General features: G+C 38.3%; 1 protein-coding gene across 2 annotated transcripts; it reads left to right on the plus strand.

Moving 5' to 3' along the window:
- Positions 1-123: 123 nt before the first annotated feature.
- Positions 124-25,434, plus strand: SPA17 (sperm autoantigenic protein 17). Of its 2 annotated transcripts, none has more exons than XM_077960324.1 (5): positions 124-192; positions 1,496-1,667; positions 7,979-8,049; positions 18,178-18,264; positions 21,386-25,434. In XM_077960324.1, the coding sequence occupies exons 2-5, from the start codon at positions 1,514-1,516 to the stop codon at positions 21,527-21,529; spliced, it is 456 nt and encodes a 151-aa protein (XP_077816450.1). In that variant the 5' UTR covers positions 124-192; positions 1,496-1,513; the 3' UTR covers positions 21,530-25,434. The 2 variants fall into 2 exon arrangements, with proteins under 2 accessions (XP_077816450.1, NP_001165553.1); NM_001172082.1 differs by having other exon boundaries at positions 144-192; positions 1,487-1,667; positions 21,386-21,529.
- The last annotated feature ends 627 nt before the right edge of the window (positions 25,435-26,061 follow it).

Raw genomic sequence — 26,061 nt, forward strand, 5'->3', positions numbered from 1 at the left:
GGGCCTGGGCGGGGGTGAGGCCGGCTCCACCCTTTTGCAGTCCTCGGAGCCTCCCGCGACCTCAGGACTGGGCCGTGCGCTCCCCTTCTCGGCCGCCGTAGTTTTGTTTTTTTTTTTTTTTTAAGTAAAAACGGTTACCCAGCAACGAGAAAAACAACCGGAACCGGTGGCACCTGCTTGGAGAGAAAGGAGGTGAGGCCGCTTCCCCACTTCCTCTCCGACACCGAGACCTAGCCTTTTCCCTTCGTCTCTTGTACTCTCTCTGCATCCCAGACACATCCTCGGAGCCCTGGGCCGTTTGGAGCCGAGGCAGCCCATTCTGCACGAATCTGAAATCCCAGGTCCTCAACGTCTGCCCCCCCGCCAGCCCTCCTCTGCCCACATTGGTTCAGAATCTCGCCAGCCCTTTTCACCACCCTAGAATGGTTCGATACCTCTATCTACTGCTCCCTCAGAAAAAGCAAAAGAGAGGAGTCAGGCGTGGTGGCGCGCGCCTGTAATCCCAACTGCTCGGGAGGCTGAGGCGGGAGCATCGCTGGAGCCCAGGAGTTCCAGGCCAGAGACACCGTCTCAAAGGAAAAAAAGAAAAAAGCGATGAAACGAGAACCCTCCATAGTCTCATCAAACCGCCTAGTTCTCCCAACCTGCACCCCTACCACGGCTTCCACCTCTATTCCGCATTGACGCACACTCTCACGTTAACAGGCCAGGTCTTTTCATACTCAGCCAGGTTAACAGGCCAGGTCTTTTCATACTCAGCAGCTCAGCCCACTGCTTAGCAGCTACCCTTAATCTGGCCCTTGTATTGCAAGACAGAGAGACAGCCTAGTCAAGAAGAAACCGGAAAATATAAGAATTCTAAAACTTTAGAGGCTGGGATTTCAAAATCATGGCACACAGCCCCATCCCATCCCATCCCTCCCCTCCCTCACACACACGCAGGCACAACCCCATTCCACAGTACAAAGGTGTTCGAAGCATTGTGGGCCATGCTTCAGAAGTGGCAGCAAAGGGAAAGGTTGTGCAATTTCTTCATTCAACAAATTAATTTCTAGAACCAGGACTAATTTCTACTCTTTAAAAAAAAAAATAGACCTCAAAGAGGGTCTTCTCAGCAATTGATAATGAATTCAATTTAAGTTTTTAACAATCATTCTCTCTAAATTCCTGTGTGATAGCAAAAATTACCCTTACCTTTTGAGAATACAAAGGGTAAAGAGAAAAAGTCATATTGAAAATTATGGGTTTTTTGTAGGGTTTAAAAAAAATGATTTGGCCTAGTGAATGGGTCTGTATTTGTATTTTTCTAATCCATAATGGAGATTTCAAAACCCTTTGGAAGAAATAGATGGACTTGGGTTGTGTTAGAGAAAAAAGAATTCAAGTTAAAAAAATGTGGGTCTCAGAAATAATTTGTTGGCATAGTTGTGATTATAAAAGTAAAATCAGATAAATTTAAAGACAGTATTCTTTAATGAATCTTTAGGTTCCATAGGCAGTTCTTACCAAGAAGATGTCGATTCCATTCTCCAACACCCACTACCGAATTCCACAAGGATTTGGGAATCTTCTTGAAGGGCTGACACGCGAGATTCTGAGAGAGCAACCGGACAATATACCAGCTTTTGCAGCAGCCTATTTTGAGAGCCTTCTAGAGAAAAGAGAGAGTAAGCTTTCTAAAATTAGTCATTTTTTAAAATAAGAAACTAAGCATTTGTTTATAGTAAAACTTGCTTAAGACCATCTCCATTCTGCAGAAAGCCTTTATGAGGCAGGGAGTTTCCGTTAACAGTTCTTGCTCTTTGAAACAGTATGTACCTCTTTGATATGTTTTCTTAAATTCGTTCCGTATTATCGAAAATTACCAGTTCATTATTCAGACCATCTTCATTGTATTTCTCATGGGCATGCAGTGTGGACGGTAACTGCAAAAGAACATACATTTCTTGGGAGAAATCAGTGGGGGAAAAAAGATCATATAGTCTACCCTCGTCACGTTCCAGCACACTGTTCTTGTGCATCCCTGGCAGCTGACTATTATTCCTGAAATGAGTATCTGTAGTTTCCTTTCAATTTTGATTCCTTCCATTTGTAAGTATTATAAGTGCTGCAAAAAGAATTCTGCACTCCTTAAATAAACTGATATTCACTGGGGTATATGAAACTGTTCTGCAATAACGGCACAGACAACCTGCTTTGAAAGGCGAACTACCAGCTTGGAAACGTAATTTATATTCTTTATGCTAAATTCCATCCTGCACAGAGACCCAGATCCCCACTAACAATAACTCTTTGGTTGAAAGCCAAAGCAAAATTCCTTCACTCCCATAATAAAATTTATAAATCCCCAACCTTGAAGGTTTATGACTGTCAGGACTTTACCAGTTTGGTACTAAAAACCTATCCTTAGCCAGGCATGGTGGTGCGCACCTTTAGTACCAGCTACTCAGGGGCTGAAGCAAGAGGATCACTTGAGCCCAGGGATTCAAGACAGTAGTGAGCTATGAGTAAACCTGTGAATAGCCACTGCACTCCATCCTGGGCAACACAGTGAGTCCCCTTCCCCACTCCTGTGACCCCCGCCCCAACCCCCGGAAAGCCATTCTTGATTAGAATATCCATTTTGTGTAAATTCTTGTCATCATTACTTTTTATTACAGTATTCCAACGGAGTGGTAAAGGTGACTAGAAACAGGCACAAGCAAACAAACATTCAATTGTAATAATTTTATAGTGGAAGAAAACCTGGTACAAGGGTGGAATTAAAACAACTCCCATACACACTGCATAGCTCCACCCCTTGCTTTTTATGCCCTGCCCTCACAGAGCTCAAAATCTCTGCCAATTTCCTGAATGTTGCTGGTCTTTTCCATATCCGGTCAGTGGGAATATTTGTTGCACAATCTGAAACGTTAAATATTTTCCACTGAGCACATTTGATAAACTATATGTAGAAGAGGAAAGTTATTAAGAGAAATCATTTGGCAATAGACTTGGGGGCCTATTTGAGGGCAGAGGTAGGAGGAGAGTGAGGATTGAAAAGCTACCTATCAGGCATTATGCTGATTACCTTGGTGACAAAATTGTCTCTACACCAAAGCCCCTTAACACAGAATTTAACCATGTAACAAATCTGCACATGTGTCCCTTGAACCTAAAATAAAAGTTGGAAGGGGAAAAAAATTATTTGGGAAAAGAGGTGAATTGTAATGAACATTAATTTTATTATAAGATTAACTACAAATTCATGCAGTAAAAGTCTTTAGTCATTTATTTAATTTTAGAACTCAGAAACATTCCATTATAAAAACATTTGCGTCATTGTTACTGGATCACAATAATTAAAGCAAATAATGATTCAGATTAATGGTCTTAGGACACTAGCTCTCTAATAAACAATGAGTAAAACCATTTGAAAAAATTGTAAGCACCACACCCAATTCCACCCATGTCAACCAAAGGCAAATTATCCAGAAGATGTAAGTATCAGAATTCAGTCTCTTCAAAAAGGAAAAAAAAATAATCACTATGGACTTCTGGCTCAGTCCCCACACAATGCAAGAATTCCCTTGCCAGCATTCATCATAGGTGGTTACTACTCTTAATTTTTATTTGTGTGACAGGAAACATGTTAGTATATGATTTAAATGGTATTTCAGGTCACTAGGAAAAAGGTGGACTTTTTATTATTTTAAGATAAAGAAGGAAAAAGATAAAATTGGATCAATTTCTTATATCATATACAAGGACAAATTCCAAATTAGTCGAGTATATAAATGTTTTTTAAAAGAAACCATACAGATACTAGAAGAAAACATGGATGAATTTCTCTATGAGAAGAAAAAATTTTGCTAGCTAAATTGCTTTAATTGCTTCAAAATTTGGAAGCAATTAGAGAAAAGATTGTTATAAATTGACAACATAAAATTAAACTTTTACATGAGAAAAAGCACTGTGAGGAAAACAAAACTACAAAAGACAAAAAATATTTGCAATTTACATCCCAATGGGTTAATAGCCCTAATAAATAAATAGTTTGTAAAAACAGTATGTTATAGGCTTATAGAACCCAATAGAAAATATTGGCAAGAGATATGAGCAAACAATTCACACAAAAATGAACATAAAGGGCACTTATGAAAAGATATTCAAACATCCATAGTAACAGAAGTCCAGATCAAAACTACACTGAGCTACCAATAACAACCCCTCCATTACATTGGCAAAGAGCCAACATACTCTGTAGGCTGTGGGATAATATGCATTTATATACATTGCTGGTAGATAAGCAAAATGCCATAACTTCCAGGAGGGGAACTTAGCAATACCTACCAAAATTATATATGTATTAAACCTTTGACCCAGAAGTGCCACTTCTACACTTTTCAGTGCATCATTCTTTGTAGAAACAACCCAAATATCCATAGGAGGTTGAGTGAACAAACTATAATACATCTACACAACTGAGTTATATATATAGCTGTTTTCAAAAATGAGAAAGACCTCTCGATAATACTATGGATGATACTGTAGAGTGATTTTCAGGATATATTCAGTGAAAACAGCAAGATGGGGAAAAGTGTGCTTAGTGTGCTACCATTTTTTTGATACAAACGGGGGGTCTCACAGTGTTGTCCAGGCTGGCCTCAAACTCCTGGGCTCAAGTGATGATCCTCCTGCCTCAGCCTCCCAAAGTGCTGGCATAACAGCTGTGAGAAACAACACCTGGCCAGTGTGCTATCATTTAACAAAAGAGATTGATATAAATATATATATCTGTGTGTGTGTGTGTATTTGCCACAGGGTTTGGCTCTGGCTCTGTCGCCCAGGCTGGAGTGCAGTGGTATAATTGTGGATCGTGGCTCCACTGCAACCTCCCAGGCTCAAGCAGTCGTCCCACTTCATCCTCCCAAGTAGCTGGAACTACAGGCATGCACAGACGCGCTGGGCTAATTTTTGTTTTTTGTTTTTTGGTTTTTGTTTTTTGTTTTTTTGGTAGAGACAGGGTTTTGCCATGTTGCCCAGGCTGGTCTTGAACTCCTGAGCTCAAGCATCTGCCAGCCTCTGCCTCCTAAAGTGCTGGGATTACAGGCATGAAGCACCATGCCCAGCTTTGTTTTTATTTTTAAATGGAAAAGTAAATCTTTAAAAACTTAACATTTACCTTTAGGAGAAAGTGAACAGGGTAGATTAGAGAGAACATTATAGAAAATATCTTGATTTTGGAATCATAAAAGTTTACATAGTTATAATTTTAAATTTAAAATTGTTAAGCTACTCAGGAGGCTGAGGCAGGGGAATGGCTTGAACCCGGGAGGCAGAGGTTCCAGTGGGCCGAGATCGCACCACTGCACTCCAGCTTGGCGACAGAGCAAGACTCCGTCTCAAAATAAAAATTGAAAAAAAAAAAAAAGTAGTTTTTAATTTTTATTTATTTTGAGACGGAGTCTCCCTCTGTCGCCCAGGCTGGAGTACAATGGCCCGATCTCGGCTCACTGCAAGCTCCGCCTCCTGGATTCACGCCATTCTCCTGCCTCAGCCTCCCGAGTAGCTGGGACTACAGGCACCTGTCATCACGCCCAGCAATTTTTTTTTTTTTTTTTTTGTATTTTTAGTAGAGACGGGTTTTCAGCATGTTACGGGTTTTCAGCATGTTAGACAGGATGGTCTCGATCTCCTGACCTCGTGATCCACCCCCCTCGGCCTCCTAAAGTGCTGGGATTACAGTCGTGAGCCACCACACCGGCCAAGAAAAGCAGTTTCTAAAATGTGAAACATATGAGCCTAACTAGTATAGATTGGGTGACATAACCACACAGAAAGGAATTATTTCAAGTGATATTAAAATGGAGCAATTTGACTGTACGTGCCTAGTGCATATATCCTAAAAACAAAATGAACTTTAAAAAAAAAAACCCCTTAAGCTGCTTTCAGTAATCATTGTTAATCATATTATGGTATGGTTATTCTGAAATTATATATTGAATTTATGTATTGTAGAACAAAGCAAGTAAGGAACTAAGCTAGTGTTATTAGGAATAAGATTTTTGGTGTAGGAAAAATAACATATAATTATGAAGATGAAAGAGGTTAATAAAATCCTGTAATCTTAAATTTGAGTTGAAAAATATCAGTGTAACCTCATGTTTTCTCTTTAAAAAATGAAAGAAGTATTTTCTAGCTCTGTACATTAAAGGCCTCAAAAGAATGACCAACCTAGTACCAGTGAGCACTCAGCTTCTAGGTTGTCATCTCTAAATACCATTCCCAGGAATGAGGGCTTCTTGGAGAACAAGCTAATTTCATGAACTTGGCAGGAAACATACAAGATTAGGCTGAACGTCTTGCCATACCAGAAAACAAGGAAGCTATCAAAGGTTGCTAGAGGTGTTTCCAAAGGACTCAGGAACATTTGAGCACCTGAATAAGCTACCACTAGACAAATGTTTAATAATTAGAGCATCAATAAGAATAATATGTGCATTGGATTGAAATGAATCCATTTTCCTAAACATTCATGAATTTGTGATGGTTAAAGAAAAAACTCATTGGTCATCTTGAGAGGATCCTAGGAATCCAACTGATTATTCTGAAAACTGATAAATAAAAGGAAAGAACTAAACCTTTAACCTTTCTTTTCTGTAAGAACTGTTCTTCAGAGTAACCAAACAGTTGATGAGAAAAAGTTTTCTTTAATGAGTACTCCAGAAAATAAAAAAGTATTGATCAAATTAGAGCATTACCATTTCACATCCCCTAAAGAAATGATCTAAGCAAAGATCATCAGGGGGCCGATAAAAATTATAAAAAGAGTAACCAGACATTATAAATTTTATGACAGAATTACACAGCACTACCAATCAAGTATACTTGCAGAAAAAAAATCAAACCATCAAACCTGAATCAGATCAAATCTATACATCTAGCTGCCAGTCTACAGGAAATTCAAAGGCAGAAGAACTTGTTAAAAGCCACCATGGGGATAATCAGAAACATCTGAACTGTGAAAAACTCCAAAGAGAAAATGACCTAATTTCATCAACAAATAAATTGCAAGGAAAGAATAGGGACTGGGGGATCTTCCTTTAAAAGAAATTTAAAAGACATACAAAGGGTTGTGCATGCCCATTTTCAGGGTCCTGATTTGAACCAACAAATAAACAGACAATGGAAGAAATTTGGATAGTTGACTGAATAGTTGAGGATATTAGGGAATTGTTAATATTTTTAGTATTTTGAAGTATGATAATGGTGTTGTGGTTATATTTTAAGAGAGTATATATTGAGATACATTGTGAAATAAATAATTGTAGATAAAATAACAGGATGCAAGGGAGGGGTTGGGTTAAAAATAATCAGAAGAAAGTGCAGAAAAATAATTAGAAGAAAAGGTTATAGATAAAATAAATCATGGGTTGATCATTGAATCTAGACAATATGCTTATGGGAGTTTGTTATCTACTTTTTAGCTTTGAAATTTTTCATAACATAAAGTTAAAGAAAAAATTATTTAAAAATAAATACCTCTCCTTGTCTATGTCAACTGTCTACCTAATATACTTCATTAAAAAAAATTTCTCCCATCCTTCACTTTTCCAAACTTTCTGACAACTTAGCATTTAGTTTTATACATTTTTCTGTGTTTACTAATACATGTTCTAAGTGTCTACATTTATATTTAAGTACTGGCATTTGTTCTTTTTCCCTTTTTATTATAAATTCTATGAAGGCAGAAATTATGTTTTTAGTGCTTTTCTAAATATCCCCAAAGGCTTATCCAATGTTCAGTTGGTTATTATATATTTAATAATCACGGGTAATGTCTGCAGTGCTAGGCTATGTACAATGTCAATAAGATTTTGGACTGTCAGTAAAGAACCTATAATTTGAAACGAGAAACTTATATTTGTGTTACTAATTCTACATTTACCTTAATGAAATCAAGTAAATCTGAAGTTACTATATTTTTATTATTTAGAAACCAACTTTGATCCAGCAGAATGGGGGAGTAAGGTAGAAGACCGCTTCTATAACAATCATGCATTCGAGGTATGGTCCTTTGAAGCTATTGGATTTGGCTATTTCTTCTCTCTGTCAACAGCTAGTGATTATTAGGCTATCCCCAGAATTGTGAGAATTATGTGAGGAGGCATCACAAATACCTTATTAAATCTTTTTAATTGTGCTGGGATTTTTTGATGAGAATATTTTTCTAAAGTATCTGAGTCATGTACAGATATTTCACTTAAGTTTAACAATGAACACCAGGAAGAAGTTGCTTAAAAGTTATGAATAATTATTTCATCATTTATTCTTCAAATGTTTTCAGCATCACAGTGCTAAATAGCAGGTACTCCACAAATAATTACTGAATTAATAGATGATATTTCATAGACCAAAACACTATTAGTCCAATTATTTCATTATCATTGATATTATATCATTGATACAATAGACTGGTTAGAATTAAAGATGGTAATGGTATAGTTTTTTCAGAGTCTGAGCCTATCTTTCTCTTCAGCAGCTTTACAAAGACAGCTTTCTCAACCAAGTTTCCTCAAAAAAATTAAGGCCTAAACCAAAGGCACTAATTGCATGTAAGGAATCGGTGTCCTGCTTTGTATCTAGAATGGTTCTGGTTAGGTACCATCCTTGGGAGAATTGAGAAAAGAGCCACTCAAAATATTCTCTGTGTTCCATGGTTCAGATAATGAATGCTGGTTGAGAAAGGCTGTGTGGTATCAGCATTATTGGCATCAACTGGAAACTTGATAGAAATTCAGAGTCTCACAGGAAACATGAAAAACAAGGAAATATGACACCCCAGAATGAACACAACAATTCTCCAGCAATAGATCGTAACTGGAATGAAATTCTTAAAGTCTCAGATAAGGAAGTCAAAATACTGATTTTTAAATATGGTCAGTGAGGTGCAAGATAAATCTGAAAACCAATACAGAGAACTCCGTGAAACAATTCAGGATATGAATGAAAAATTTTACAAGGGGATAGATTTTTATTTTTAAAAAAACCCTAACATAAGTTCTGGAATTGAAGAATTTATTGAAGGAAATATAAAATACATTCAAAAGCTTTAATAATAGACTAGACTAGGTAGAAAAAAAAATTTTTAGAACTTGATTACATGTCTGAAACAATCCAGTAAGACAAAAATAAAAAAGAATAAACAAAGCCTTTAAGACATTTGGGACAACATAAATCAGCTGAATATTTGAATTATTGGTATCCCCAAGGACAAAAAGATCAGAAGGCTTAGAAAACCTGTTTAATGCAATAATAGATGAAGGCATCGCAAGTTTAGCAAGAGATTTAAACATCTAGATATAGGAGGTGCAGTGATTCCCCAAACAAATACAATGCAAAAAAAAAAGTTTTCACCACAGCACATTAGAATCAAACTATCTAAAGTCAAAGAGTGAATTCTAAAAACAGCAAGAGAAAAACATCTCATCAACTGTGAGGGAAACCCAATCAGACTAATAACCATACTTCTCAGCAGAAAGCTGACAGGCCAAAGAGCTGGAAGAAAACAACCATCAGCCAAGAATTCTATATCCAGCAAAATTAGCCTTCATAAATGAAGGAGAAATAAAGTATTTCCCAAACAAGCAAATGCTGAGGGCATTTGTCTGTACGAGGCTGACCCTACAAGAAGTCTTCGAGGAAATCCTAAACTTGGAAGCAAAAAGATGGCATTTAGCATCATGAAAACACATGAAAGTATGAAATTCACTGTTAAAGCGATCACACAAAGGAGGAACAGAAATGAATCAAATAGCACCACTACAGAATTCCACCAATCCACAGTGACAAACAGTAAGAGAAAAAGAAACAAATAATGTATAAAATAACCAGAAAGCAATTAACAATATGACAAAAGGAACAAAACTCTACATATCAATAATAACTTTAAACATATATGGATTAAATGTTCAACATAAAAGCTATAGACTGACTGAATGGATTTCTTTAAAAAAAAAAACCAAAATGATTCAACTAAATGCTGCTAATAAGAAACTCACCTTACCTGTAAAAACATATTGACTGAAAGTAAAGAGGTAGAAAAAGATATTCCATGCCAACAGAAACCAAAAGCAAGCAGAAATAGCTATAATTATATTAGGTAAAACAGACTTTAAGTCAAAAACAGTAAAAAACAACAACAAACAAGTTTATTTTATAATGATAAAGGGATCAATTCAGTAAGAGAATATAACAATTGTAAATATATATACACCCAGCACTGGAACAACCAGATTCATTAAAAAAAAAATTACTATGTCTAAAGACAGAGGTAGACTACAATACAATAATAGTGAGAGGCTTCAACACCCCACTGAAAGCATTAGGCAAATTATCTAGACAGAAAATAAACAAAGTAACTGATATCATTTGACTGTGTCCCCACCCAAATCTCATCTTGAATTGTAGTTCCCATAATCCCCACATGTTGTGGGAGGGATGCAGTGGGAGGTAATTGAATCATGGGGGGTGATGGTTTAATAAGGGGCTTTTCCCCCCTTTGCTCAGCTCTCATTCTCTCTCCTGCCACCCTATGAAGAGATGCCTTCCACCATGATTGTAAGTTTTCTGAGGCCTCCTCAGCCATGCAGAACTGTGAATCAATTAAACTTCTTTTCTTAATAAATTACCCAGTCTCAGGTATTTCTTCATAGCAGCATAAGAACAGACTAATATAGTGATTTTTTTTTTAGGCAAAGTCTCATTCTGTCACCCAGGCTGGAGTGCAGTGGCACAATCTCAGCTCACTGCAACCCCCACCTCCTGGGTTCAAGTGATTGTCCTGCTTCAGCCTCCCGAGTACCTGGAATTACAGGTGCGTGCCACCACGCCCAGCTAATTTTTGTATTTTGTATTTTCACCATGTTGGCCAGGCTAGTCTCAAACTCCTGGGCTCAAGTGATCCATCCACCTCTGCTTCCCAAATTACTGGGATTACAGTCATGAACCACTGCTCCCAGCCTAATACAGTAAATTGGTACTGCAGAGAGTAAGGCACTGCTATAAAGATACCCAAAAATGTGGAAGTAACTTTGGAACTGGGTAACAGGCAGAGGTTGGAACCATTTGGAGGGCTCAGAAGACAGGAAGATGTTGGAAAGTTTGGAACTTCCTAAAGACTTGTTGAATAGCTTTGACCAAAATGCTGATAGTGATATGGACAACGAAGTCTAGGCTAAGGTGGTCTAAGATGGAGATGAGGAACTTGTTGAAAACTGGAGTAAAGGTCACTCTTACTATACAAAGAGACTGGCAGCATTTTGCCTCTTCCCTAAAGATCTGTGGAACTTTGAACTTGAGAGAGATAATTTACGGTATCTGGCAGAAGAAATTTCTAAGCAGCAAAGCATTCAAGAGGAAGTAGATCATAAAAGTTTGGAAAATTTGCAGCCTGATGACACAACAGAAAGCAAACCCCATTTTCTGGGGAGAAATTCAAGCTGGCTGCAGAAATTTGCATAAGTAATGAGAAGCTAAATGTTAATCACCAAGACAATGGGGAAAATGTCTCTAGGGTATGTCAGAGACCTTCACAGCAACCTCCCATCACAATCCTGGAGGTGTAGAAGGGAAAAATGGTTTCCTGGGCCAGACCCAGGGCTCCCCTGCTCTATGTAGCCTCGGGACATGGTGCCCTGTGTCCCAGCTGCTTCAACTCCAGCCCTGGTTCAAAGGGGCCAATGTACAGTTCAGGCCATTGCTTCATAGGGTGCAAACTCCAAGCCTTGGTGGCTTACATGTGGTGTTGAGCCTGTGGGTCCACAGAAGTCAAGAATTGAAGTGTGGGAAACTCCACCTAGATTGCAGCGGATGCACCTGGATGTCCAGGCAGAAGTTTGCAGCAGGTTCAGAGCCCCCATGGAGAACCTCTACTAGGGTAGTGCAGAAGGGAAATGTGAGATCGGAGCCCACACAGAGTCCCCATTGGGGCACTGCCTGGTGGAACTGTGAGAAGAGGGCCACCGTCCTCCAGATCCTAGAATGGTAGATCCACCAACAGCTTGCACTGTGCGCATGGAAAAGCTGCATACACTCAATGCCAGCCCATGAAAGCAGCCAAGAAGGGAGCTTTACCCTGCAAAGCCACAGGGGTGGAGCTTCCCAAGGCCATGGGAGCCCACCTCTTGCATCAGCACACCATGGATATGAGACATGGACTCAAAGAAGATCATCTTGGAACTTTAAGGTTTAATGACTGCCCTGTTGGATTTCAGACCTACATGGGGCCTGTAGCACCGTTGTTTTGGCCAATTTCTCCCATTTGGGGCAGCTGTATTTACCCAATGCCTGTACTCCCATTGTATCTTGGAAGTAACTAACTTGCTTTTGATTTTATAAGCTCATAGGCATAAGGAACTTGCCTTGTCTCAAATAAGACTTTGAACTTGAACTTTTGGGTTAATGCTGGAATGAGTTAAGACTTTGGGGGACTGTTGGAAAGGCATGATTCTATTTTGAAATGTAAGAGCATGATATTTGGGAGGGGCCAGGGGCCAAATGATATACTTTGGCTGTGTCCTCACCCAAATCTCATCTTGAATTATAGTTCTCATAATTCCCATATATCATGGGCGGGATCTTGTGGAGGTAATGGAATCATGGGTTGGGGGGTGGTTTAATAAGGGGCTTTTCTCTCTTTGCCCTGCTCTCATTCTCTCTCTTGCCACCCTTTGAAGAGGTGCCTTCCGCCTTGATAGTAAGTTTCCTGAGGTCTCCCCAGCCATGCAGAACTGTGAGTCAATTAAACCTCTTTTCTTTATAAATTACCCAGTCTCAGGTATTTCTTCATAGCACTGTAAGAATGGATTGATACAATAGCATTGGACTGAAACCTGACTTTAAGCAAATGGACCTAACAGACATTTACAGAACATGCTACCCAACAACTGCAGAATATGTATTCTTTTCATCAGCACATGGAACATTGTCAAAGATTGACCATATTATGTTAGGGCACAAAACAAGTCTCAACAAATTTTAAAAAGTCAAAATAATATCAAGTATCTTGTCAGACCACAGTGGAATTAAACTAAAAATCAATACCAAGAGGAACTTTGGAAATGATACAAATACATGGAAATCAAACAACATGTCTCTGAATGTCTATTGGATTAAAAAAAAACTTAAGACAGAAATTTTTAAAAACTGTTTAAAACAAATGAAAACTGGAAACACAACATATCCAAATCTATGGTATACAGAAAAAGTAGTGCTAAGAGAGAAGTTGATAGCAATAAATGCCTACATCAAAAATGCAGAAAGATTACAAATTAATAATCAAAGGATGAACCTCAAGCAACTTGAAAAGCAAGAACAAACCAAACAGTAGCAGAAGAGAGAACAAAGATCAGAGCAAAACTAAATAAAATAGAGACTAAAATAACAATACAAAGGATTAACAAAACAAAAACTTGGTTCATTGAAAAGATAAATAAAATTGATAAATGGCCAGCTAGACTAACCAAGAAGAGAGAAGACCCAAATAAACAAAATCAGAAATGAAAAAGAAGATATTACAACTGATAGCACAGAAATACAAATGGTCATCAGAGACCATTATGAACAATTATACACTCACAAACTAGAAAACGTAGAGGAAATAGATAATTTCCTGGAAATATACAACCTACCAAGATTGAACCAGGAAGAAATAGAAAACCTGAACAGACTAATAACAAGTAGCAAGATTGATTCAGTAATAAAAATCTCCCCCACCCCAACACCACCAAAAAAAAGCCTAGGACTGGATGGATTCACAGCCAAATTCTACCCAGTTGTGCATACAAAGGAGAACTAATACCAAGCCTCCTGAAACTATTCCAAAAAATTGAGAAGAACGGATTCTTCCTAACTCATTCTATGAAGCCAGTATCACCCTAATACCAAAACGAGACAAGGACCCAACAAAAACAGAAAACTACAGACAAATATTCCTGATGAACATAGATTCAAAAATCTTCAACAGAATACTAGCAAACAGAATCCAACAGCACATCAAAAAGGTAATACACCATGATAAAATCAGTTTTAAACCAGGGATGCAAGGATGGTTCAACATATGCAAATCAATAAATGTGATACATCACATCAACAAAATGAAAGACAAAAACCATATGCAGAAAAAGCATTTGATAAAATCCGACATCCCTTCATGATAAAAAACCTCAACAAACTAGGCAGAGAAGGAACATACCTCAAAACAATAAATGCCATATACAAAAATCCCACAGCTAATATTATACCAAATGGGAAAAAGTTGAAAGCAATCCCCCAAAGAACAGGAACAAGACAAGGATGCCCATTTTCACCCTTCCTATTCAACATAGTACTGGAAGTCCTAGCCAGAGCAATGAGGTAAGGGAAAGAAATTAAAAGCATCCATACTGGAAAACAGGAAGTCACATATCTCTGTTTGCTGATATATATATGTATATATATTCGGAGATGGGGTCTCATTCTGTCATCCAGGCTGGAGTGCCATGGTGTAATTATAGCTCACTGTAGCCTTGGCCTCCTGGGCTCAAGGGATCCTCCCATCTTAGCCTCCCAATTTGCTAGGACTACAAACATGTGCCACCACACTGAATAATGTTTTTGTCTTTTGTAAAAACGGGCTTTTGCTATATTCAGGCAGGTCTCAAACTCCTGGCCTCAAGCGATCATCCTGTCTTGGCCTCCCAAAGTGCCGGGATTACAGACATGAGCCACCATGCCTGAATCCCGATATAATCTTATATCTAGAAAAATCTAAAGACTCCACAATAAAACTCTTAGATTTGTTAAATGAATTCAATAAAATTACAGGATACAAAATCAATGCACAAAAATCAGTAGCATTTCCATACACTAATAACAGTCTAACTGAGAAAGGAATCAAGAAGGCAATTCCATTTATAATACCTTTAAAAAACACATAGGAGTAAATGTAACCAAGGAGGTGAAAAAACTGTACAAGAAAAACTACAGAACACTGATGAAACCAATTGAAGATGACACAAACAAATGGAAAAACATCACAGGCTCATGGATCAGAAGAATTAATAACTTTAAAATGACCATACTTCTCAAAACAATCTACAGATTCATTGCTATCCCTATCAAAGTACCAACTCACTTTTCACAGAATTGGGAAAAACAATCCTAAAATTCATATGGAACCAAAAAAGAGTCCAAATAGCCAAAGCAATCCTGAACAGGAAGAACAAAACTGGAAACATCACATTACCTGACTTCAAATGATATTATAGGTTGGTGCAAAAGTAATTGCCATTTTTGCTATTACTTTCAGTGGAAAAGTCCCAATTACTTTTGCACCAACCTAATACAAGGCTATAGTAACCAAAACAGCACAGAACTGGTATAAAAACAGATACATAGATCAACGGAATAGAGGAGAGGAGCCAGAAATAAAGCCATGTACATATAGCCAACTGATCTTTAGCAAAGCTGATAAGAACATATACTGTGGAAAGGATATCATCCTCTTCAATAAATAGTGCTGGCAAAATTGGAGAGCCATATGTAGAAAAATGAAACTGGACCCCTATCTCCCATTGTACACAAAAATCAACTCATCATGGATTAAAGACTTAAACATAAGACCTAAAACTATAAAAATACTAGAAGAAAACCTAGGGGAAACTTTTCTGGATATTGGTCTAGGCAAAGAATGTATGACTAAGACCACAAAAGCACAGGCAACAAAAACAAAAATAGACAAATGGGACTTAATTAAACTAAGAAGCTTCTGCACAGTAAAAGAAATAATCAACAGAGTGAAGACATAAGCTGTTGAATGGGAGAAAATATTTGCAAACTATTAATCCAACAAGGGACTAATATCCAAAATACACAAGGGAGTCCAACAATTCAACAACAACAAAAAATAAGTAATCCCATTAAAAAGTGGGCAAAGGGCTGGGAGTGGTGGTTCATGCCTGTAATCCCAGCACTTTGGGAGGCAAGGCAGGAAGACTGCTTGAGCCCGGGAGCTTGACATTAGCATGCCCAACATGTCAAAACCCATCTCTTCAAAAAATTAGCCAGATGTGGTGGTGTGCACCTGTAGGCCCCAGCTACTTGGGAGGCTAAGGTGAGAGGACCACTTGAGCCCACAGGCCAAGGCTGTAGTACACTCCAGCCTGGGCAACAGAGCGAGGCACTGTCTCAAAAAGAAAGAGAGAAAGAAAGGAGGGAGGGAGGGAAGGAGGGAAGAAGGGAGGAAAAAGTACTTGGAAAAGGATATGAATAGAGATTTTTTTAGAAGAAGACATACAGTGTCCAACAGGTGTATTTAAAAATGCTCAAAATCACTAATCATCAGAGAAGTACAAATCAAAACTACAATAAGATATTATCTTACCCCACTCAGAATGACTATTATGAAAAAGACAATAACAGATACTGGCAAGGATGCAGAGAAAGGAGAACTCTTATACACTGTTGTCAGGAATGTAAATTAGTACAGCCTCTAACGAAAGCAGTATGGAGATTTCACAGATAACTAAAAATAGAATGACCATTCAGTCCAGCAATCTCTGTGCTAGATATCTACCCAAAGGAAAATAAATCAATACATCAAAAGATACCTTCATTTTTATGTTGTTTGCAACACCATTCACAACAGCAAAGATATGGAATCAACCTAAGTGTCTGTCCAATGGATGAATGAATAAGGAAAATATGGGATATATACACAATGGAATACAATTCAGCCATAATAAAGAATGAAGTCATGTCTTTTCTAGCAACGTGGATGAAACAGGAGGCCATTATCTTAAGTGAAACAAGCCAGGCACAGAAAGACATGTAGTGCTTGTTTTCATTCATAAGTGGGTGCTGAAAAAATGTGTTTAAATGGGCATAGACAGTGGAATGATAGATAATGGAGACTCAGAAGAGTGAGGAGCGGTGGGAGAAGGGACAATAATGAGAAATTGGTTAAAGGCTAAAATGTACATTATTTGGGTGACTGACACCCTAAAAGCCCTGACTTGATCACCAATCCACACATGTAACAAAATTGTACATGTACTCCATAAATGTGTACAAATATAAAAGAAAAAGAAGAAATTCAAAGTATTGGGCCCCACTCCAGGTCTACAAATCAGAAGTTACATTTTTAAGAGATCACCAGAATAATTCGTAGGTACATTAAAATTTGAGAACACTGCTCTAGACAACTGAGGTAGTACTATTAGCCACAAAGCACAGCAGATATTAGAATTGAAAAGAATTCACAAAGTTCAGGTTTTGGTGGTGTTCTCCAGTAGATTTGGGGAATTTCCTGAAGAAGGAGTTGTCACTTAGTACGCGAGTTTGAAAGTGAAGTTCCATCCATTTGTGCCTGCAGATATGGGCGCGTTCTGTCTATTTCCATGTTACTAGATTCTCTGTGCTCATGTTTTAGTTGTATTCATGTTTTATCGATATCAAAGGAATAATGTTGAAAAATGTTAAAATCCTTGCGTCACATAGCAATTTTGGGGTGTTTCTTTTTTTAATTTTAAAGGCTTTATTTGATTAACTTATACTTAAATTTTGGTTTTATGGGTTAAAGAAGCTCTTTCCATAGGTGTGAATTAGCAATGGAGGAAGACTTAAATAGCCACGTCAAAATAGGCAGAGGTGGTTTCTCCTTTTATATTTAAATCATAAAGCAAAACTCCACAGCAAAAGTTACTTCTTTGACTAGTTTTAATCCATAAATGTCACTAAAAAGTCAATTTGATGTCACATTCTGGAAGACAATGTCATTTATTCCTATTTTAGAAACTATTGGAACCTCTTTTTTATACTTTGTTCAGGATTCATTACATCATCTTACCAACTTTTAGTATAGGACAGTGGTTTATTTTTAACATAAAACAGTGGTACACACATTCCAAAAGCAATAGATCAAACATTTTTGCCAATTATTTGGTCTTTAATATTTGTTTACACATATTCCCTTAAGAGCTTTTATTATTTCTTCTTGTTTCCATGTATTTTCCTTATTAAAAGATAAATATGTAGTATTTAATTCCCCCTATTTCTCAGTAATTTAAAGTAATATTTCATTACTTCTAAGCAGTTTGATACCAGATTTTGTTATTTTGGAAACATTGCTGATTTGGCTCTCTTCTACCTGTCCAGGAGCAAGAACCACCTGAGAAAAGTGACCCTAAACAAGAAGAATCTCAGATACCTGGGAAGGAGGAAGAGGCATCAGTCACCATCTTAGTATGTAACATTTTTCATGTACTATTGGATTCCTACAAACAATGATATTGCCCAATTTAAAATTGAACTCTAAATATGAATGTCTGTTATCTTTATTGTCAAAATTATGATTTTACTTTTCCAGATAATTAACATCAGTGATAAACTAACTGGTAGATCATTTTCAGCCATGCCTCTTATGATCACAAACTCATTTTTCCCTTAAAAATTAAATCTTATTTTTCAAGATTGTTAATGGATGGAAAAATCTCCCTATGGGGAAGGGCAGACAGAACTCACAGCCCTAGTCATGATCCTTCAGATTCATCTTCCACTTTGGGAATTTTTCACTAATTGGTGCTGTCACCACTACACAATAGCAAATGTTCAGAGATAACAAAAGGAAAAATCACAGGGAATTACATACAGCCAAAATAATGGCTTTACAACAATGTGGCTTATTTGTCTTCCATGCATAACCCTCTACAAAAATGCCTTTGTGCCTGATATACTACATCCAAGCAGTCAAGACATAGCAGAGGCCAGGTGCGGTGGCTCACGCCTGTAATCCCAGCACTTTGGGAGGCCAAGGCGGGCAGATCACGGTGAAACCCCATCTCTACTAAAAATACAAAAAAATTAGCCGACTGTGGAGGCGGGCGCCTGTAGTTCCAGCTACTTGGGAGGCTGAGGCAGGAGAATGACGTGAACTCAGGAGGCGGAGGTTGTAGTGAGCCAAGGTCACACCACTGCACTCCAGCCTGGGCAACAGTGCAAGACTCCTCAAAAAAAAAAAAAAAAAAAAAAAAAGGACATACCAAAAGGCCTATGTTCGGTAATGTCACTTTAATAACTTGAAGTCAGCAACAGTGAGAATATTAAGACCATGGCAAACACTGCAAATCAGGGTTTTGTTTCTTCTGGAGAGCCAGTTGTTAGAACACTTACCAGTACACCATTGTCTGTATTCTTCATACTCCAGACTCTTGTGGACTAGGCCTCATAAGAAAGAAGAACTCACTCTCTACAACGTCGAAGTTCAAACTTCTGAGTTCCTTTTTATGTCTTAGGTCCCAGGTAGTTGCCCAAGAACTGGCAGCCAGAATGGATATCCCCTCAAGGAATACCCTACTTCCTACCTAGTGATGCATTGCTTTTCCTTATAGGATTTACAGGTGGCCGGGCGCGGTGGCTCAAGCCTGTAATCCCAGCACTTTGGGAGGCCGAGACAGGCAGATCACGAGGTCAGGAGATCGAGACCATCCTGGCTAACTTGGTGAAACCCCGTCTCTACTAAAAAATACAAAAAACTAGCCAGGCGAGGCGGCGGGCACCTGTAGTCCCAGCTACTCAGGAGGCTGAGGCAGGAGAATGGCATAAACCCAGGAGGCGGAGCTTGCAGTGAGCTGAGATCAGGCCACTGCGCTCCAGCCTGGGCGACAGAGCAAGACTCAGTTTCAAAAAAGAAAAAAAAAAAGATGTACAGGTTATTCAATTGTATTGTTTTCTGTTATATTCAATTATATTCAATTTCCATTGTATTCAATTATATTCAATTGTACTCTGAAGATTCATGCATTTTACTGTCTGTAAATTTATAGCTACAAACTTATAACCAATTTTTTTTAAAAGAGGGTATGTGCCAAAGTTCAACCAACCATGTTAAAACTGACATTATTGGACTAAATGGATTTTATTTATTTACTATTAGGTTGTACTGAAATAACATTAAGATATAACAGGAAGATTAACATTAAGATGTAACAGGAAGTCAAGCAAGAAGGGAGTTTTATTTCCTTACATCTTTCATAGGTGCTCTTACACAGGTTTTCATGAGTTTGAGTTTGAGTAGGGATCTCATTGATTTCAAACTTGAGTGTATTTGTTTGCCTATATTAGGATGTCGTCTCAAAGAATTTTGTACCATTCTGTTTGCATTTAAAAGTTTAAGAGCTAGATTTGTCTCATTGTTTATAATGGGGGGATAGGAGGCTTGAGCAACCCAAAGGTCCATTAATATGAGATTGAGTAAATATTAAATAAAAGTACATCAGTATAATATAATGATGTCATAAAAAAAGAATGAGTAGAGTTATACACTGACTAATAACACAGAAAAAGAGAACCAAGATATATCGTTACATGGAAAAAGTAGCTGCAGAACTCTGTGATTAGCATGATCTCATTTTTAAAATAAAAAGGCACATATATATATATACCCATATGAATATATTTGCATATAGAGAAATTTTGGAAGGATGTAGATACTCAACTCATAATAATGGGTATCTCCCAGGAGCAGGATTTGGATAGAGGGAGAAAATTATCACTGCCAGTGACATTTGAGTTTTTTAAAGTGTATACATGTCATTTCTATAATTTTAAAAGATATATTAAAAGCTATATATTCAATTGTACTCTGAAGATTCATGCATTTTACTGTCTGTAAATTTAGAGCTAAAAATTTATACCCAATTTTTTTTAAAAGAGGGTATGTGCCATAGTTCAACCAACCATGTTAAAACTGACATTATTGGACTAAATGGATTTCTCTTTGGCACCTCACTTTAAATGTATGACTATGATTAGCTAATCATTGAGAAATTGAGAAGTTATTCTAATTCATTATATATCATTGTGATTATTTTGAAACATAACATTTACTATTCTTTCTCCTTAACATTTTTACTATGCCTCAAAGATTCTTTCTTGTCCCCCCAAACCCCCCAAAAAATGTTATTGCTCAGGAAACTTAAATAGACACTATTTTGGGGGAAAGAAAGTTGGCAATGATCTTTCGTTGCAGAGACATATTAAAAGATATGTCTTCTAATATCTATCTGTATTCTTCATACTCCAGACTCTTGTGGACTAGTCCTCATAGAAAGAAGAACTCACTCTCTACAATGTCGAAGTTCAAACTTCCGAGTTCCTTTTTGTGTCTCAGGCGAACAAAATGTCTGCTATTTTGGCATTTGCTATTTGGTACATATACAATGTGACAATATATGAAATTCCCTCAGGAAGCAACAACTCTCAGATAGTTGCATCCCTAAATTGATTAAATTTGTTGCATTATTTTTATGGCATCAAAAATACGGCATGTTTAAAGAGTCTCTTACTTTTTCTCCTTTCGATGAAGGACTCTTCTGAGGAAGATAAGGAAAAAGAAGAGGTTGCTGCTGTCAAAATCCAAGCTGCCTTCCGGGGACACGTAGCCAGAGAGGAGGTAAAGAAAATGAAAACAGATAGTCTTCAAAATGAGGAAAAAGAGGAAAACAAGTGAGGACACTGGTTTTACCTCCAGGACACATGAAAAATAATCCAAATCCATCAACCTTCTTGTTAATGTCATTTTTTCCTGAGGAAGGAAGATTTGATGTTGTGAAATAACATTCGTTGCTGTTGTGAAAATCTGTCATGAGCATTTGTTTAATAAGCATACCATTGAAACATGCCACTTGAAGATTTCTCTGAGATCATGAGTTTGTTTACACTTGTCTCAAGCCTATCTATAGAGACCCTTGGATTTAGAATTACAGAACAAAAGCATCTGAGATTACAGAGATCTCAGAGGTTATGTGTTTTAACCATTATCAAATGAATAAATCCTCTCTATCACATCCCCCAAAAATGTTCTTTAGCTCCTGTTTCACTCCTAGTGATAAAAAATTTCACTGCTTCTTAATGATAGTCTATTTTCTTTTGGAATTTTTAGAAAGATAAGCTGGAACAAAAATCTGCCTCCTTCAGCCTGGCCCACATGGTGAAACCCCATGTCTACTAAAAATACAAAAATTTGCCAGGCATGGTGGCGCACACCTGTAATCCCAGCTACTTGGGAGGCTGAGGCAGGAGAATTGCTTGAACCTGGGAAGTGGAGGTTGCAGTGAACTGAGATTGCACCACTGCACTCCAGCCTGGGCGACAGAGCAAGACTCCATCTCAAAAAAAAAAAAAAGAAAAGAAAGAAACCCTGCCTCCTTGTAAGTTTAACCCACTGGCTTTCATTTTTCATACATGTATTCAATCATTTATTGAAAATGTATTGAGCACTATTCATGTGCTGGGAATTAATAGTGAATATTTGTTCTTACACTCATGCAATTTACAATTCTTTATTGTTTTGCTCTCCAGAACCACACAGAACAAGACTAATAACATCATACTGGAAAAAGCAAAAGCTATCATATCATGCTGACTTCTTCAGTTAAAACTTCCCAAGTTTTTAAGTATACAAATGGTAATGCCTGTTTCACAAACTCAGAGGCTTTATCTCTTTTATGTTTTCAATGAACCATTCAAATCCCCAGTGCCTTATTTTTAGAAAGTTCAGTCTCTCCTTTTTGAGGCCTCTCCACCCTTGATTGTCGAAGAAACTGAGAGTTCATGTCTTAGACCAAAGGGTGCAGTTCTCTTCCCAATACTAAGGGTGGAAAGTGGAGTCTTACCATTTAGTTAATGCTGTTGCCTTCTACCATAATGTTGTAGTATAGTCCAGCAGACTAAGGCGATTCTCTGGCTGGTTCCAATCCTGCCTGCACCACAGTGGATGACCCATGATTTAGTTCCAGGATTACATCTCTCTTGGTTTATAGTCACAAAGTCAGTCTTCCCCCAAAACTCAAAAACAAGCCAGGATGGCTCAGTCCTGAGGAGCTTCTAAAACCAGGTATATGTTGTCACAACAAATACTCTCCTACAAATACTTTGATCCTTGTCCTAGGCTTAGACATGTTCTTTCTGCAAAGCAGTTTTATTTCAGGTGCCTCACTGCCCTTCCCTGGCACTGAGCCTTTATCAGACTCTGCAACAGAGGTTCCCCCAAGTGATCGCCACTCAAACACAGTTGATTCACACCAACGCTTCCAAGGTTGTGGCATTCATTCTCTAATGTCCACTCATACAGGCAGCCTTTCTCCTTCCAAAATCTTGCTGCCACTATAGAGAGTTTCATGCTAGCTAAACACAAGTCTCTAATATCCCCCTTCCTCCCCTCCTTAACCCCTTTCCTCCAGGCTTACAGAGTAAAAGAAATCAGTTCTCCTCCAGGATTCCAGCTGTTCGTCCCTCCCATTCCACTGAAAGCACCAGCTTCTAACACCTTCCCCTCTCAGACAGAGCCATCCTGCTTAGAGAATTGTCAAGGGAGGACCCAGAATTTATGCAAAGACTTAGATTCCCTGACCTGTAGAGGAGACCAGAAGAGAAAAAAAGGGATTTTTTTCCCTAGTGAGTATATAGCAGGAAAAAAAAAGAGATGAGTTAGCCTTTTCAGTAAATTCTCTTGTTACACACATAAAGTGACTAACACTGTGCATTCCATACACACACACACACACACACACACACACACACACACACACAGAGAGAGAGAGACAGATCTAGTGGTGGTGATACTTGTAGTGAAGGAGGAAAAGGAAAAGGCGAGCAATGGGTGTGATATTACGAGAACAACACGTATGAATGACACTTTATTAGAACTTATCTGGTTTTCCTCTTGTCTCTCTGGCTGTTCCTTCTCAATTCCCTTTACTGGTAACTCTTCAACTCCCCAACCACTAAATGCTATGTGCCCTTAGGCTCAGTCTTTTGACCCCATTTCTACACTCACTTGATTTCCTGCAGTTTCGTAGCTTTAAAATCCAATCTTCTTAATGATTACTCCCAGACCTTTCTCTCCTCTACCTGCGAACTTCTATATTCAGCTGCCTACATAACATCCCTATTTGGATGTCTGTAGGCATCTCAAAAGTAACATATAAAAAATGACTCCTGATATTGTCCCCAAATCTGAAACTTCCCCCACACCCAAGTTCTTCCATTCAAAAATGGCTGCTCCATTCTTCCATTTGCTCAGGCCAAAAACCTTGAATTCGTCTTTAATGCATCACCTTCTTTCACACCCCATATACCATCTATCAGCAAAACCTGTGGGCTGTACCCATGAAAGATACTCAGAATCTGCCTACTTCTCACCACTTCCATTGTTACCACCTTGGTCCTAGTTCCCATGATAGCCTTGCGAATTATTGCAATAACTTATATTGGTCAGTGATTATCTCACTACTGCTGCACAACCCATTCCATAGTCAGTGGTTTAAGACAATTATCTTTTCTCCTGGGTCTGTAGGTCAGTGGTAATGTAGCTGAGCTAGGCTGGACTACAACCGCAAGGTTAGGTTCAGGTCAGCTCTAAGCTGTGCGTTTGTGGGTTGACAGAGGAAGGTCTGCTTCACGCTGTGGGCCCAAGGGTCAGCTGCAGCACAGTGCCTCTACTTCACATGTCCTATTCTGAGCCCCTGCTGAAAGACGTTATCCAGGACAAGCTTTTTTCGTGCTGGTCACAGCAGACAAGCAGGAAAACCCAGCATGCAAGAGTATTTCAAGCTTTTGCTCATATCACTTCCACTGACATCCCATATACAAAAGAAAGTCATCTAATGAAGCCCAAAGTGAGGAGGATGAGGAAGTACACTGTTCACCATGCAGCCATAGCAAAGGCTCATGTGTGCATAATGCTACTACAGGGTAGTGAAGAATTGGGACCAGTAATTTAATCTACCACAATCTGCTTTCTTGATTATAATTATATATTTACCACATGTAAAAATAGACCCACTCCTATCCCAAAACCCCTAAAAGTTCCATCACATCTTTGAAGTCCAGGATCTCATGATCTACATCAGGTCCAGATATAGTCCTTCTTGATATAGAGACCTGTGAATTAAAAGAGCAAGTATCCTTTTATCACATACAACAAATGATGGAATAGAGACAATAATCACAAAAAATACTCTTATTCACAAAGGGTAGAAATGGAAGCAGGTGACAGCCACTGGTCCATAGCAATTAGGAAACCTCATTGGACAATGCTTGTCAGGTTCCTCTATTGGAGGGAATTATGTTTCATGATTACACACTGTTTCTACTCCCTAAGAATGACCTTCCAGTCTATCTTCCATAGCTCTTGGTTCTGCACTCTAGGGAATCATTCTTTTTCCCTCATCTTCCTTAATCACTTGCAAAGGACATTAGAGAATATGCCTTTTTTGGTGGATAAATGGGTTCTTCAACCTGCTTTCTGCCTGTAGAAAACTAGAGACAAATAATCTGTTTGTACCTTGTAGAATGTCAGTCTCTTTTAGCTGGCACTGGTACTTTTGTCAATAAAGTTCTTTTTTAAACTTTGTGAACTTCCTATGAATTTGACTATAGTCACCTCCACATGTCAAAAGGTGTGGTGAGCCCACAATTTCTTTCAAGATTTGCCTCCCTTTATCTCTCTCTGTTTCCAATTCTATTAAGAGTGAAAAATTGGCACCAATATTTCAATATATAAAGACTTCTATCATAATTGCCGAGCATTCACTATCCCTTCTTCTCCCAGCTTCCACCATGTTACTCAGGGTTTCCAGAGAAACAGAGCCGATAGGATATATATAGATATATGACTAGAAATTTGTTATGGGAATTGGCTCATGCACTTATGGAGGCTTAGAGAGCCCACAATATACTGTGTGTAAGCAGAGAACCAGAGAAGCCAGTGGTGTGATTCAGTCTGAGTCCGAAGGCCTGAGTACTGTGGAAGCCAGTGGTGTAGCTCTCAGTCCAAGGCAAAAGCCCTGAGAACCAAGGGAGCTGCTGGTGTGAGTCCTGAAGTCCCAAGGCCCAAGAACCAGCACCTCTGGTGTCCAAGGGCAGAGAAAAATGGATGTCCCAGCTCCAAAAGAGAATTTGTCCTTCCTCTGCCTTTTAGTTGGTACTGGTACTTTTGCCAATAAAGTTCTTTTGTAAACTTTGTGGACTTCCTATGAA

Source organism: Macaca mulatta, chromosome 14 (assembly GCF_049350105.2).
Source record: "Macaca mulatta isolate MMU2019108-1 chromosome 14, T2T-MMU8v2.0, whole genome shotgun sequence".
Classification (NCBI taxonomy): domain Eukaryota; kingdom Metazoa; phylum Chordata; class Mammalia; order Primates; family Cercopithecidae; genus Macaca; species Macaca mulatta.